Source organism: Gossypium raimondii, chromosome 8 (genome assembly GCF_025698545.1).
Source record: "Gossypium raimondii isolate GPD5lz chromosome 8, ASM2569854v1, whole genome shotgun sequence".
Taxonomy (NCBI): domain Eukaryota; kingdom Viridiplantae; phylum Streptophyta; class Magnoliopsida; order Malvales; family Malvaceae; genus Gossypium; species Gossypium raimondii.
Genome location: NC_068572.1, coordinates 8,979,016 through 8,994,009, shown reverse-complemented (window position 1 = coordinate 8,994,009; position 14,994 = coordinate 8,979,016). Strand labels below are relative to the sequence as shown.

Below are 14,994 nucleotides of genomic sequence, written 5' to 3'. Positions count from 1 at the left end.
CTTCTTATTGTTGCATTGTCCCACAAAGCCCCAGATCTCCACGTAAAATAAATAGTAATTCTTTCAGAACAACTTTAAAATTTTTGAACCCAAATTGAAAAAGAGTGACAAAGAAAGGGAAAAGAAGACGACAAGGAAAACAAATAAAAGAAAGTTAAAAAATTAATTAAATTCATTTAAAATAATAATAACTAGTTATAAAATTTGAAAATTATGGCATTCATCTACCACAATAATTTTATGTTTCAGTTTTAACGGAGTTAACGATAAAGTGATTATAACATAATAAATTGATGATATTAATGATCATATAATAATTATTTAAAGTTTAATGACGAAAACATATTTTTAACAACTTACACCATGTTTGGTTTGGTGTATTGGCTAATCGGTGGGCCCCACCTAATGCGGCTGTATTCCATCGTTTGGTTTGATGTATTGCTAATACGGGTGTAATCCTTTACCTTCCTAATCGGAAAAAACCACCGATTTCTAATCCCTTCCTTGAGCTCAGTTTAGGCGCTGCTTCAGTTTTGGTCCCTGTTTTACCCTCTCCATTCCCGCTTCTGTTTTACCCAAAATCCACGTCTTCTGTTTCTTCCTTCTAGCTTTCTTCTCCACTCTCATCGCCTCTTCTCCTTCTCTTTTTTACCTCTCTTTTTTTATATAGGTTTTTTCACGTGTGGTGGGCATGGCATGGCACTGGTATTTTATTATCTCTCTCCATTTCTAGATCCCCAACACAACTCAAACCTCGACCAACTCTTCGAACAATTTCGAAGGAGCTAACATTCGCTTCCGAGACGCCGACGACAAGGAAATCGCCAGCAACAACTCCAATCTCGATGATTCAATCGTCGCCGTTGACAAAGCTAGTGAATATGTTTCTATGGGAGAGCCCGACGTTTCGTTTTTCGGTTGCGACGGCGAAGATGATAAAACCAGTGCTGATTATTACTTGATTCTTACTCTCACTTGGTATATTTTCTACTTCTCATCCTCTTTTCCAAGATTCAATTTTGAAGTTTTTTTACTAATTTTTCTTGTTGATTAGAAAACAATGAGAATGTGAGGATTTCTTAGTGTTGCCTTTCACATTTTTGTGAAGAAGGTTCGAATGTGAGAAGAAAGTTTCTATCTTCGCAAAAGTTAGAGCTTGTTAAGTTCAATAGTTTATTTATATCTAAGTAATTTGTGGTTCACTGGTTGCATGTTTATGGGGCTAGCATGTCGGTATTAGGTAGGGCATTGGGTTGTTGATGTTTCAAGTCATACATTCTTGTATTTATCTCCAGTGAGCACTTTCCTCTAAATCTTCGTCCCCTCTTTTGTGTATGTGCAGTATTCATGAAGTGAGTGTGCAACAACTTGGACATTTGAATCTTGTTTCGCTTTTTGTCGACTTATTTATGGAATGGTTCTTTTAGTCACCATTATTTTGTGATCTATTGGGTGCGAATATACGTGATTGGAGGGTTGGTTGTAATTTTTCATTTGTTTAAGCTCATACATGAATTAATGCATCACGCTTACCATCCAAAAGCTGTCTTCTTTTTTAACTTAATCTTTTACTTAAATTTCAAAATGATTTACGTGTTTGTTTTCTTGGTTTCAGAGAAGAACTTGATACTGTTGCGTAAGTTTTCATTTCTTCTTTTTCGTGAAATGTTTTTCCTCCTGTGTTAACTTGTCATTCCTTGTATTTGAAATGCTTAAAGATGTAGTCTAACCAAGACATATCAAAATGTTATTTATCGGAATAAGTTTCTATTCCGAACAAAATAGTTCTTGACGTGGGGCTGGATGGAATTTTGTCCGGTTTTGTGCAAAAGCGGTATGGCACATGTTTATGTTGTATGACTTCAGTTTACATCTTCCTTCTTTTCTATTTTATGTGTTGTTAATAATCTGTCGACCAAATTCTTACACTCATGGCGTCTATCTCTTATTTGTCAAATGTTGTTCATATTTTTCCCTTTCCTAGGTTGAATGCTCCCATATAGTGACATGGCTAAACAAATTGTTGAAACAAATGGCTTGCCCGATGGTGAAGTTTTTAAAATTGTTGTGTCTTCTTGTATTGCTTCGTGTGGTTGGGGCGACTAGCTACTTTGTTAGTTAAATTCTTCGTTGCATGCTATGATTTGCGTAAAGTAGCTTAGATTCCTACTATAACTGTTAATTGATTGAGATTTTAACTCCATCATCATGTCAAGCTCTCTTGAGCGCTTTGCTTCCTTATTATTTCAGTATGGTGAACAATTTGGGCCTTTTAAATTTATTTTTACTCTTGCTCATCAAAGCAAAAATTTTGTTGGGTTCTTATAAGCTACATTCTTTACAATCAAAGTTCTTATTCCTTCACCCGTGTCAGTTGGTGATGGAGTTGTGCTACCAGATGAAGCTTCTCTTTACTTGACAACAATTGAGGATGCCGAGTACAAAGACGACAAGATTGAATGTGAGTATAACAGATCGCTAAATTGATATAAAGCTAGTGAATATGTTCATATGTATTTGTATAACTTTCAACGAGTTTTTCTATTGTGTTTCATTGCAATTCAACTTTTGTATTCTTATATATACCCCATCTTTTCTACATGGCATCATCTTGCTACAGCTTTGGAATAATGTTTATGGCTTTGACATGAGTTGTATAAAAAGCAAGCTATGATGGAACCTCTTGTTGACACGGTTGACGAAAACAAATTGTAACAAATTGCCACATTCTCAAGGTGAGAAAATACACAAGCATATTCCTGTATGTATGTATATATCATTGGGTATCTATATATATGAACACTTACTGGAAATTATTTTACAAAATAATGTGTTTGAGTACAACCGAATTATTTATTTTGGTTTTCGGTTTCGCACAATGGATATTTCTAAGATGGTTCACAGGGATGCTTCTTTCATCGCACCTTTCAAGCTTATTGCGAGCGTGATGATTACATCCATGCTTTCGTTGCATATTTTGATGTTTCGTTTACCAAATGCCACAAATTGATGGGTTTCTCTACGTGTTTGTATCTACATCAAAATTCTCCATCCTTTGTCCTTTCCATTTTATCTACGAATAGAAATCACAAGCCACCTAGAAGAACTTTGCCTTGGCTAATGGCAAATACAAAATGCAGGACCAAGATCGCGAGCTACCCATTGGAAGCAAACAGTCCTATAGCTAGAGGATGTGTTAACCATCTGTGAAGGGGAGACAATAATTGGGAGCATGACTTGTAACACCCCTAACAACGTATCCGTCGTCGAATTAGGGTTACGAGGCATTACCGAACAAACACAACCATTTTAAAAACCAAACTGATCCCAAACATGAAAATTAAATCATTTTCGCATAGCTATTTATAATTTACAATCAAAATCTAACCAACATCGTACTCAAACCTATACATGCCATAAGATCAAGTTTAAATATTTAACAAAATACCAAAAGAAGTCGATAGTGTGATAGACTATCTTGATGATCCCCGAGCTCGTAACGCGTCTCCAAAATCTATAAAATCAAATGGACAAAAACAATCAAAGTAAGCTTTTATAGCTTAGTAAGTCTATAGCATATCTAAAATACATATAAAAGAATCACATAATTCTTTAAGTAAATTTATTAAAATCACAAATATCAAATATATTTACTAACCAATCATTGCTATATTAAGTCATTTTGTTTAAATCTAAAAGAATGTATATTTAACTAATATACATAAATGGACAAGGGTATATACATTATATGCATATAATCAAGTTACTAACATAATCATTAATCGCATATACTTGATTACTAGAGTACTTATTGTTCGTGACTTCATCGGATCCATTTATATATAATTGTTCAATTACATATATCAAGAGCAAAATTTTTATACTTATCAACTATAAGTGCCGAATGCACATATACACTTATACCCACCTATGCCGAATGCATACATATATACACACATATATTTATATCCAACAATTTCATGATAACCGATATATATATATATACATACTCACTATTCACAAGGATTCAATGATTATATACTCATCAACCACCTTGAAATAATGTTCATAAAGTTATCCATTTCATATAAACAAAATCATATATATTTATACCCAATGCATAGAATCACTTAATTTAAACAGATTCACGGCACTTCACCGATAGGCTTATAGTTTAATTCCGTTCACCAAGACTTAGCCTGCTAAGCCTATAGCTCGATTCAGATTCATAAGCACTTAGCACTGCTAGGCTTGTAGCTCGATTCAACTCACCGGACTTAGCTCTTTGGACGATAGTCCGATTCAATTCACCAAGACTTAGCTTGCTAGACGATAGTCCGAATAATTTCACGGCAATAAATCCGATAGTCGTTTCTCCGTTGGAATTGAATTATATTCAATTCTACGTAACAATCGTGCACTTAAAACATACTTGTATAATTCACAACAATAATTTTAGTTCAAAGAAGTCGTAATTCATATTCGAACTATATATATATATATATCCATACATAAAAATTCAGCTCAAAATTTATAACCTATATCTTTGAACCACATAGGTACATCAAATTCAAACACCAAATCCAAATCAATATCTTCATGATTCAACCTAACAAATTTATGTATATAACTTTATAACTTGAATCCTACTACTAATATCATACTATTAAATTTATAATATACCAAGTAATATACATTTAACATTCAATTACTTAGATACATACACATTTTATGGCATTAAATTCACTTCAAAGAAAACATATCATACATTCAAATATATTATAAATAATCTAAGCTAATAATTTCATACCTTCAATTCAATTCAAAATTATACATATGTATACATACATATTTGCATCTCATATACATTTATATATGATTTATACTTATAATTCAACTCATGAACTTATATATATATATATATATATATATATTCATACACAATCGAACCTCATGCTCATATATATAACTTCATATCTAATTTCAATACAATAACTTATACATGCTTATTCGAACCCTATTAATATTTTTATAACATTCACAATTCAACTAAATTCAAAACTTATTTTTATATATATACATATATATATTCAACATTATAAATACAAATATAACATCCATACTTTCACTTAACTCCAAAAACTTATAATTATATATACATACCGATTCGAACTTCTTATTTACATATATAAATGCTTATATTAACTAAATTCAATTTATATACTTTTAATTATAGCTCATCAATTATACAATAAATATACACACACACACACACACACACACATATATATATATATATATATGTTGAGTTAATAACATTAAATTGCTAATAGACTTACCTCGACGATGGAAAATCAAGTGGGACGATTACTCGACTAATTTGGCTTTTCCCGATCTAACTCCGATTTCTTTGGTTCTCGATCTAAATATATTCAAAATAAGATAATTTATTTATTAACACATTCAATTTTAATCCAAAAACACATAATTTGGAAAATTACTATTTTGCCCCTAATATTTACACTTTTTGCAATTTACTCCTTATTACATAAAACACAATTTACACAAAATTTGCCCATACCACACAAGGGCGAATATTCATGGTTCTCATACAAGTCCACACATTGCATTTATTTCACACTTTAGTCCCCCAAAATTTAATTTCACAATTTAGCCCTATTTACTCAATTTCACTAAAATTCCAATACAAAATATATTAATCTAACAAATATATTTCATATTTCACCTACAAACATCATAAAACTCAAGCATTCATCAATGGCATAGCTCAAAATATTCATCAAAATCAAAAATTCAAGCATGGGTCAAATAGTAATCAAGCAACGATCTCAAAAACATAAAAATCATCAAAACCTAACAAAATCCCTACCTTAATCAAAGCTTGAAAGTGCCGAATGAAACAAGCTTTAAACCCTTTATTTTCTCTCCAATTCGCCAAAAGATGAAGAACATGGCATTTTGATTTGTTATATTAAACATATATTAACCTTATTATTATTTTACTATATTAACCTTTACTAATATATATATAAAACATATATAATAAGGTTACATTAGTCCTTGCCACCCACTAACTTACATAGTGGGCTAATTGCATAATAAAACCTCTAAATTATAAAGACAACAACAATTAGGTGTTTTAATAATTAACCCCTAAATTTTCATTTTACGCGATTAAGCCCTTTTATTAAATCGGACACTTAAACGACAAAATTAAAACACGAAAATTTCACACAATTAATTGCATACAAAATAAACACACAAAATAATATTAAAATATTTTTCTAATTCGGATTTGTGGTTCCAAAACCACTATTCCGATTAGAGTCAAACCGGGTTGTTACAACTCTCCCCCCTTAGGGATTTTCGTCCCCGAAAATCTTATCGGTGAATAGGTTTGGATAACACTCTTTCATTGTATCTTCTGACTCCCAAGTTGCTTCTTCAACTCCGTGTTTATGCCACAATACTTTAACTAACGGAATTTTCTTATTTCGTAACTCTTTGATCTCACGAGCCAGAATACTAATCAGTTCTTCTTCATATGACATATCAGAGTTAATTTTAATCTCCATCGGACTAATCACATCTGAAGGATCAGATCGGTATCTACGGAGCATCGAAACATGGAATACATTATGAATCTTTTCTAACTCAGGCGGTAACGTCAATCTATAAGCAACCGGTCCAACACGCTCTATAATCTCATACGGTCCAATAAATCTCGGACTCAACTTGCCTTTACGACCGAATCTGAGTATTTTCTTCCACGGTGAGACTTTCAAAAACACTTTATCTCCGATCTGAAATTCTATATCCTTTCTTTTCAAATCCGCATAAGATTTCTGACAATCCGATGCTGATTTCAGACTATCCCGAATCACTTTCACTTTCTGTTCAGTCTCTTTAATCAAGTCAACCCCGTGTATCTTATTTTCACTGAGCTCGGTCCAATACAATGGTGTACGACATTTACGACCGTACAAAGCCTCGTAAGGTGCCATTTTGATACTAGATTGAAAGCTATTATTATAAGCAAATTCAATCAAAGGTTAGTATCGTTCCCACGTACCTTCAAACTCGAGAATGCAACATCTCAACATATCCTCAAGCATTTGAATGATTCGCTCGGATTGACCATCTGTTTGCGGATGAAAAGCTGTGCTAAAATGTAGCTTCGTACCTAAAGCATCTTGTAATTTCTTCGAAAATCGCGATGTAAATCTCGGGTCTCTGTCCGAAATAATAGAAACAGGTACTCCGTGCAACCTCACAATCTGAGAAATGTACAATCCAGCAAGTTTATCAAGTGAATAATCAATACGAACTGGAACAAAGTGAGCCGATTTTGTCAACCTATCAACAATAACCCAAATTGCATCTTTCTTGCTCGGTGTCAACGGTAAACCGAATACAAAATCCATCGTAATTCGATCCCATTTCCATTCAGGTATCATGATCGGCTGAAGTAATCCAGAAGGTACCTGATGCTCGGCTTTTACTTGCTGACATATTAAACATTTCGAAACAAAGTCAGAAATGTCTCGTTTCATACCATGCCACCAATAATGCTGTTTCAGATCGTTATACATTTTCGTGCTACCCAGATGAACAGAAAATCGTCCATTATGGGCTTCATTCAAAATCATCTGAATTAACTCTGGATTTTTCGGAACACATAATCGGTTTCTGAGTCTCAAACAATTCTCAGCATCAACTAGAAACTCTGAATCAACATTTAAGTCACACTGAGCTCGTTTTGCAAGTAAATCATCATCGACTTTCTAGGGTTCACAAATCTGTTGAACAAATAACGATTTTGCTTTCAATTCAGCTACTATCGCTCCATCATCAGACATAGCCATATGCGCGTTCATTGCATAAAGCAAGCAAAGATTTTCGACTTAGGGCATCAAGAACAACATTAGCCTTTCCGGATGATAGTCAATCACAAGCTCGTAATCTTTTAGCAATTCTAACCATCGGCGCTGTCTCAAATTCAGATCCTTCTGAGTCATCAAATACTTCAGGCTTTTGTGATCGGAATAAACATGACATTTTCACCAAACAGATAGTGGCGCCATATTTTCAACGCAAATACAATAGCGGCTAATTCCAGGTCGTGCGTTGGATAGTTCTTTTCATGCGGCTTTAACTGCCTCGATGCATAGGCTACAACTTTGCCTTCCTGCATCAAAACACAGCCCAAACCATTTAAAGATGCATCACTATAAATAACAAACTCTTTACCCGATTCTGGCTGAACTAAGATTGGAGCTTCGGTCAAAAGAACTTTCAACTGATCAAAACTTTTCTGACACTTTTCTGACCACTCGAACTTAACGTCTTTTTGTAATAACTTTGTCATCGGGGTCGCAATCATAGAGAACCCTTTCACGAACCGTCTATAATAACCAGCGAGCCCCAGAAAGCTTCGAACTTCTGAGACATTCCTCGGAGGTTTCCAATCAAGTATAGCTGAAATTTTACTCAGATCAACCCGAATACCCGATGCTGATACAACATGGCCCAGAAAACTGACTTCACGTAACCAGAACTCACATTTACTAAACTTTGCATACAACTGCTTATTTCACAAAGTTTGTAACACAAGTCTTAGATGTTCGACATGCTCAGTTTCGTCACGAGAGTAGATCAAAATGTCATCTATAAATACTACCACAAATCGATCCAGATACTGTCTAAAAATCTGATTCATCAAATCCATGAAAACAGCAGGTGCATTAGTAAGTCCAAAAGGCATAACCAGGAACTCGTAATGTCCGTACCTCGTTCGGAAAGCTGTTTTTGGCACATCAGAGTCTTTAACTCGCAACTGATAGTAACCTGATCTCAAATCTATCTTCGAAAACACTGAAGCCCCTTTTAGCTGATCGAACAAATCGTCAATACGTGGCAACGGATATTTATTCTTTATAGTCACCTTATTGAGCTGCCGGTAATCAATACACATTCTCATCGTTCCGTCTTTCTTTTTCACAAACAGAACTGGTGCACCCCAAGGAGAGAAACTCGGTCGTGCGAAACCTTTATCAGTCAACTCTTGCAACTGTACTTTCAATTCTTTTAATTCGGTCGGTGCCATACGGTATGGAGCTATTGAAATTGGAGTCATCCCTGGTACTAACTCAATACCAAACTCTACCTCACGAATAGGTGGCAAACCCGGTAATTCTTCAGGAAACACGTCTGAATACTCACACACTACTGGCACAGATTCAATCTTCTTTTCGGTCACTTTATTATCAAGAACAAATGCAAGATAAGCTTCACAACATTTTCTCACATACTTCTGAGCCGACGTCGAGGATATTATTACTGGTAAACCATTCAGATCATTAGATTCAATCCGAATAATCTCATCATTCCGACACCGTAGATCAATAGTTTTCCGTTTGCAGTTTACAATAGCATCATGCAGAGTTAACCAATCCATATCCAAAATTATATCAAACTCGTCGAATGGCAACAACATCAAATCAGCGGGAAAACATAAATCTCGAATCATCAACGGACAATTCTTACACACTTTGTCAACCAACACACACTGGCCCAGGGGGTTTGATACTTTAATTACAAACTCAGTAGACTCAACAGGTAAAGTCTTACTTAATACTAAGGTCTCACACACATAAGAATGAGTCGAACCAGGATCAATCAACGCAATAACATTAGTATCATAAAGAGTGAAAGTACCAGTAATAACATCTGGAGAAGAAGCCTCCTCTCGAGCTCAGATAGCATATGCTCTGGCAGGTGCACGAGCCTCAGATCGAACTGCTGTGTCCTTTGTCCCTCTCTGACTACCACTTGCATTACCCAAATGCCTTGGCGGTCTACCCCATACTGACACATTACTCGGTCTGGTATTCTGCACAGTATTTTGATCAGCTACCATCGGACACTCTCGAATGAAATGATCCTTTGAACCACACTTGAAGCAAGACCGATCATGTAATCTGCAATCTCCAGGATGCCATTTCCCACAATGCTTGCACTCTGATCTATTTTTTCGAACACTACCAACGCTAGCAATTGAAGTAGCTCGTGAACTCACAGGGGGTCGATCTCGATCATACTTAGGAAACCCTGCAGTAGCTTTAGATCGGCTATGATCCTCTCTGGATTTCCTTGAGGTCTACTGGAACAATTTACTAAATGATCATTTACGGGAATCTCGAGGTTCATAGTCAGCTCTCCTCTTCTCTTTCCCGAGCTCCTCAGCTTTACAAGCTCGTTCAACAAGTACTACGAACTCCTTTATCTCAAGTATGCCCACTAACAGTTTAATATCTTCATTCAGCCCATCTTCAAATCTTTTACACATAATAGCTTCAGTCGAAACACACTCTCGAGCATATCTACTGAGTCTCACAAATTTCCGCTCATATTCTGTCACTGTCATCCGACCCTGTTTCAATTCAAGAAATTCCTTACATTTCTGATCAATGAATCTCTGGCTAATATATTTCTTATGGAACTCAGTCTGAAAGAATTCCCAGGTCAGTCGCTTTTTCGGAACCACCGATACTAGTGTATTCCACCAGTGATATGCAGTGTCCCGTAGCAAGGATATGGCACATTTCAAGCACTTGTCAGGGGTGCAAGATAACTCATCAAATACTCGAATAGTATTATCTAGCCAGAATTCAGCTCGCTCAGCGTCATCATCATCAGTAGCTCTGAACTCTTCGGCCCCGTGTTTTCGAATTTTATCAACAGGAGGTTTAAGTAATCTCATCGGATCACTTACTTGAGGTATAACAGGAACCGAAGATGGATTAGTCGGGGGTGGAAGTCGTTGTACAACCGGATTTGTTTGGACATATTGAGTAAACCAGTCATTCATTATTTGGTAAAAGGCTTGTTTAGCCTCTCCCTCCTAGTTACTCGAGGTCGGTCGAGAATCTACCGGCTCTGTCCCTTGCGCAGGAGCAGGCGCTATACTCTCAACATCATCGGCTACGACTCGTTCGGGATCCATTACTATACGAAAACACATTTTTAGATGTCAGCAGTCATCACACTATCTCAGTATAAAAATTATGGCATGTATAGCTAGACTCATACACACTATGTTAGTCCGAGAATCGACTAAACCGTAGCTCTGATACCAATAAAATGTAACACTCCTAACCCGTATCCGTCACCGAATTAGGGTTACGAGGCATTACCGAACAAACACAACCATTTTAAAAACCAAACTGATCCCAAACATGAAAATTAAATCATTTTCGCATAGCTATTTATAATTTACAATCAAAATCTAACCAACATCGTACTCAAACCTATACATGTCATAAGATCAAGTTTAAATATTTAACAAAATACCAAAAGAAGTCGATAGTGTGATAGACTATGCTGATGATCCCCGAGCTCGTAACGCGTCTCCAAAACCTATAAAATCAAATGGACAAAAACAATCAAAGTAAGCTTTTATAGCTTAGTAAGTCTATAGCATATCTAAAAATACATATAAAAGAATCACATAATTCTTTAAGTAAATTTATTGAAATCACAAATATCAAATATATTTACTAACCAATCATTGCTATATTAAGTCATTTTGTTTAAATCTAAAAGAATGTATATTTAACTAATATACATAAATGGACAAGGGTATATACATTATATGCATATAATCAAGTTACTAACACAATCATTAACGCATATACTGATTACTAGAGTACTTATTGTTCGCTTCATCGGATCCATTTATATATAATTGTTCAATTACATATATCAAGAGCAAAATTTTATACTTATCAACTATAAGTCTTTGAATGCACATATACACTTATACCCACCTATGCCGAATGCATACATATATACACATATATTTATATCCAACAATTTCATGATAACCGATATATATATATATATACATACTCACTATTCACAAGGATTCAATGATTATATACTCATCAACCACCTTGAAATAATGTTCATAAATTTATCCATTTCATATAAACAAAATCATATATATTATACCCAATGCATAGAATCACTTAATTTAAACAGATTCACTGGCACTTCACCTTATAGGCTTATAGTTTAATTCCGTTCACCGACACTTAGCCTGCTGAGCCTATAGCTTTGATTCAGGTTCACCCAAGACTTAGCCTCGTTAGGCTTGTAGCTTTGATTCAACTCACCAAGCACTTAGCCTCGCTGGACGATAGTCCGATTCAATTCACCAAGACTTAGCACGCTAGACGATAGTCTGAATAATTTCACCGGCAATAAATCCAATAGTCGTTTCTCCGTTGGAATTGAATTATATTCAATTCTACGTAACAATCATGCACTTAAAACATACTTGTATAATTCACAACAATAATTTCAGTTCAAAGAAGTCAGAATTCATATTCGAACTATATATGTATATAAATCCATACATAAAAATTCAGCTCAAAATTTATAACCTATATCTTTGAACCATATAGGTACATGAAATTCAAACACCAAATCCACTCAATATCTTCATGATTCAACCTAACAAATTTATGTATATAACTTTATAACTTGAATCCTACTACTAATATCATACTATTAAATTTATAATATACCAAGTAATATACATTTAACATTCAATTACTTAGATACATACACATTTTATGGCATTAAATTCACTTCAAAGAAAACATATCATACATTCAAATATATTATAAATAATCTAAGCTAATAATTTCATACCTTCAATTCAATACAAAATTATACATATGTATACATACATATTTGCATCTCATATACATTTATATATAATTTATACTTATAATTCAACTCATGAACTTATATATATATATATATATATATTCATACACAATCGAACCTCATGCTCATATATATAACTTCATATCTAATTTCAATACAATAACTTATACATGCTTATTCAACCCTATTAATATTTTTATAACATTCACAATTCAACTAAATTCAAAAACTTATTTTTATATATATACATATATATATTCGAACATTATAAATACAAATATAACATCCATACTTTCACTTAACTCCAAAAACTTATAATTATATATACATACTTATTCGAACTTCTTATTTACATATATAAATGCTTATATTAACTAAATTCAATTTATATACTTTTAATTATAGCTCATCAATTATACAATAAATATACACACACACACACACACACACACACATATATATATATATATATATATATGTTGAGTTAATAACATTAAATTGCTAATAGACTTACCTCGGACGATGGAAAATCGAAGTCGGACGATTACTCGACTAATTTGGCTTTTCCCCGATCTAACTCCGATTTCTTTGGTTCTCGATCTAAATATATTCAAAATAAGATAATTTATTTATTAACACATTCAATTTTAATCCAAAAACACATAATTTGGAAAATTACTATTTTGCCCCTAATATTTACACTTTTTGCAATTTACTCCTTATTACATAAAACACAATTTACACAAAATTTGCCCATACCACACAAGGGCCGAATATTCATGGTTCTCATACAAGTCCACACATTGCATTTATTTCACACTTTAGTCCCCCAAAAATTTAATTTCACAATTTAGCCCTATTTACTCAATTTCACTAAAAATTCCAATACAAAATATATTAATCTAACAAATATATTTCATATTTCACCTACAAACATCATAAAACTCAAGCATTCATCAATGGCATAGCTCAAAATATTCATCAAAATCAAAAATTCAAGCATGGGTCAAATAGTAATCGAAGCAACGATCTCAAAAACATAAAAATCATCAAAAACCGAACAAAATCCCTACCTTAATCAAAGCTTGAAAGTGCCGAATGAAACAAGCTTTAAACCCCTTTTATTTTCTCTCCAATTCGGCCAAAAGATGAAGAACATGGCATTTTGATTTGTTATATTAAACATATATTAACCTTATTATTATTTTACTATATTAACCTTTACTAATATATATATAAAACATATATAATAAGGTTACATTAGTCCTTTGCCACCCACTAACTTACATAGTGGGCTAATTGCATAATAAAACCTCTAAATTATAAAGACAACAACAATTAGGTGTTTTAATAATTAACCCCTAAATTTTCATTTTACGCGATTAAGCCCTTTTATTAAATCGGACACTTAAACGACAAAATTAAAACACGAAAATTTCACACAATTAATTGCATACAAAATAAACACACAAAATAATATTAAAATATTTTTCTAATTAAAATTTGTGGTCCCGAAACCACTATTCCGATTAGAGTCAAACTGGGTTGTTACATGACTGTTGCACCAAACAAGAAGAATCCCCGAGACGTTGATATAATGGTTAAATATTCATTGAGCGGACGACGTTGTGTAGTTTCGAGAGTTCAATTCTATAAGATGTGCTGATTTTGTTGCAGAGTATTTCATCACCACTACTAGCTGTAGGATACCTTGTTTGCATGTTCCTTAAACGTTTCACCAACATTTTTTTAATTCCTTTTCTACTTTCTTTTTTCTCGAAAGGTTTTCCCTGAGAAAGAAAAACACATAAGATGCATGTACTTCATTAACTCAATCCAACTGTTTTCTTCTCATGTATGCTTCATATTGAGTCTTGTGTTTTGTGCTGATGTGAGGGAGCATATATACAAATGACATTGGATGTATGACATAGGACTAAATAGATTTTGAGCTTTGACAAGCTACTTATAAGCATTGTTTCTTATAGAAGAAACACATTATTGGAGAAAGCTTTTAAATCTCCCAACTATTGTATTTGGGTTTCTTTTTGACAATTTGTTTATTGTGCTTTTGTTTAGATGATGAGAAAGGAAAGTCAAGAATTATATTTACTCGTTAAGTTAAATGAAGATATTTGTAATTTAAAAAATAAAATTCAATATAAATTTAAAATAAGAGTTTAACTAAAAATAAGAGTTAGTGGCAAAAATTAATAAAATTTAAATTTTAGTGGTAAA

At 33.5% G+C, this 14,994-nt stretch overlaps 1 protein-coding gene across 1 annotated transcript; it reads right to left on the bottom strand.

The window, feature by feature from the left end:
• Positions 1–9,663: 9,663 nt before the first annotated feature.
• LOC105803540 (uncharacterized) lies at positions 9,664–10,999 on the bottom strand. The gene has a single exon (XM_052634525.1). It carries the CDS (start codon positions 10,889–10,891, stop codon positions 10,205–10,207), a length of 687 nt encoding a protein of 228 aa, XP_052490485.1. The 5' UTR covers positions 10,892–10,999; the 3' UTR covers positions 9,664–10,204.
• Positions 11,000–14,994: the final 3,995 nt, after the last annotated feature.

What these genes read in the sequence shown, in the direction of transcription:
- LOC105803540 (XM_052634525.1), bottom strand. Translation starts at nt 10,891, where the DNA reads ATGAATGACTGGTTTACTCAATATGTCCAAACAAATCCGGTTGTACAA.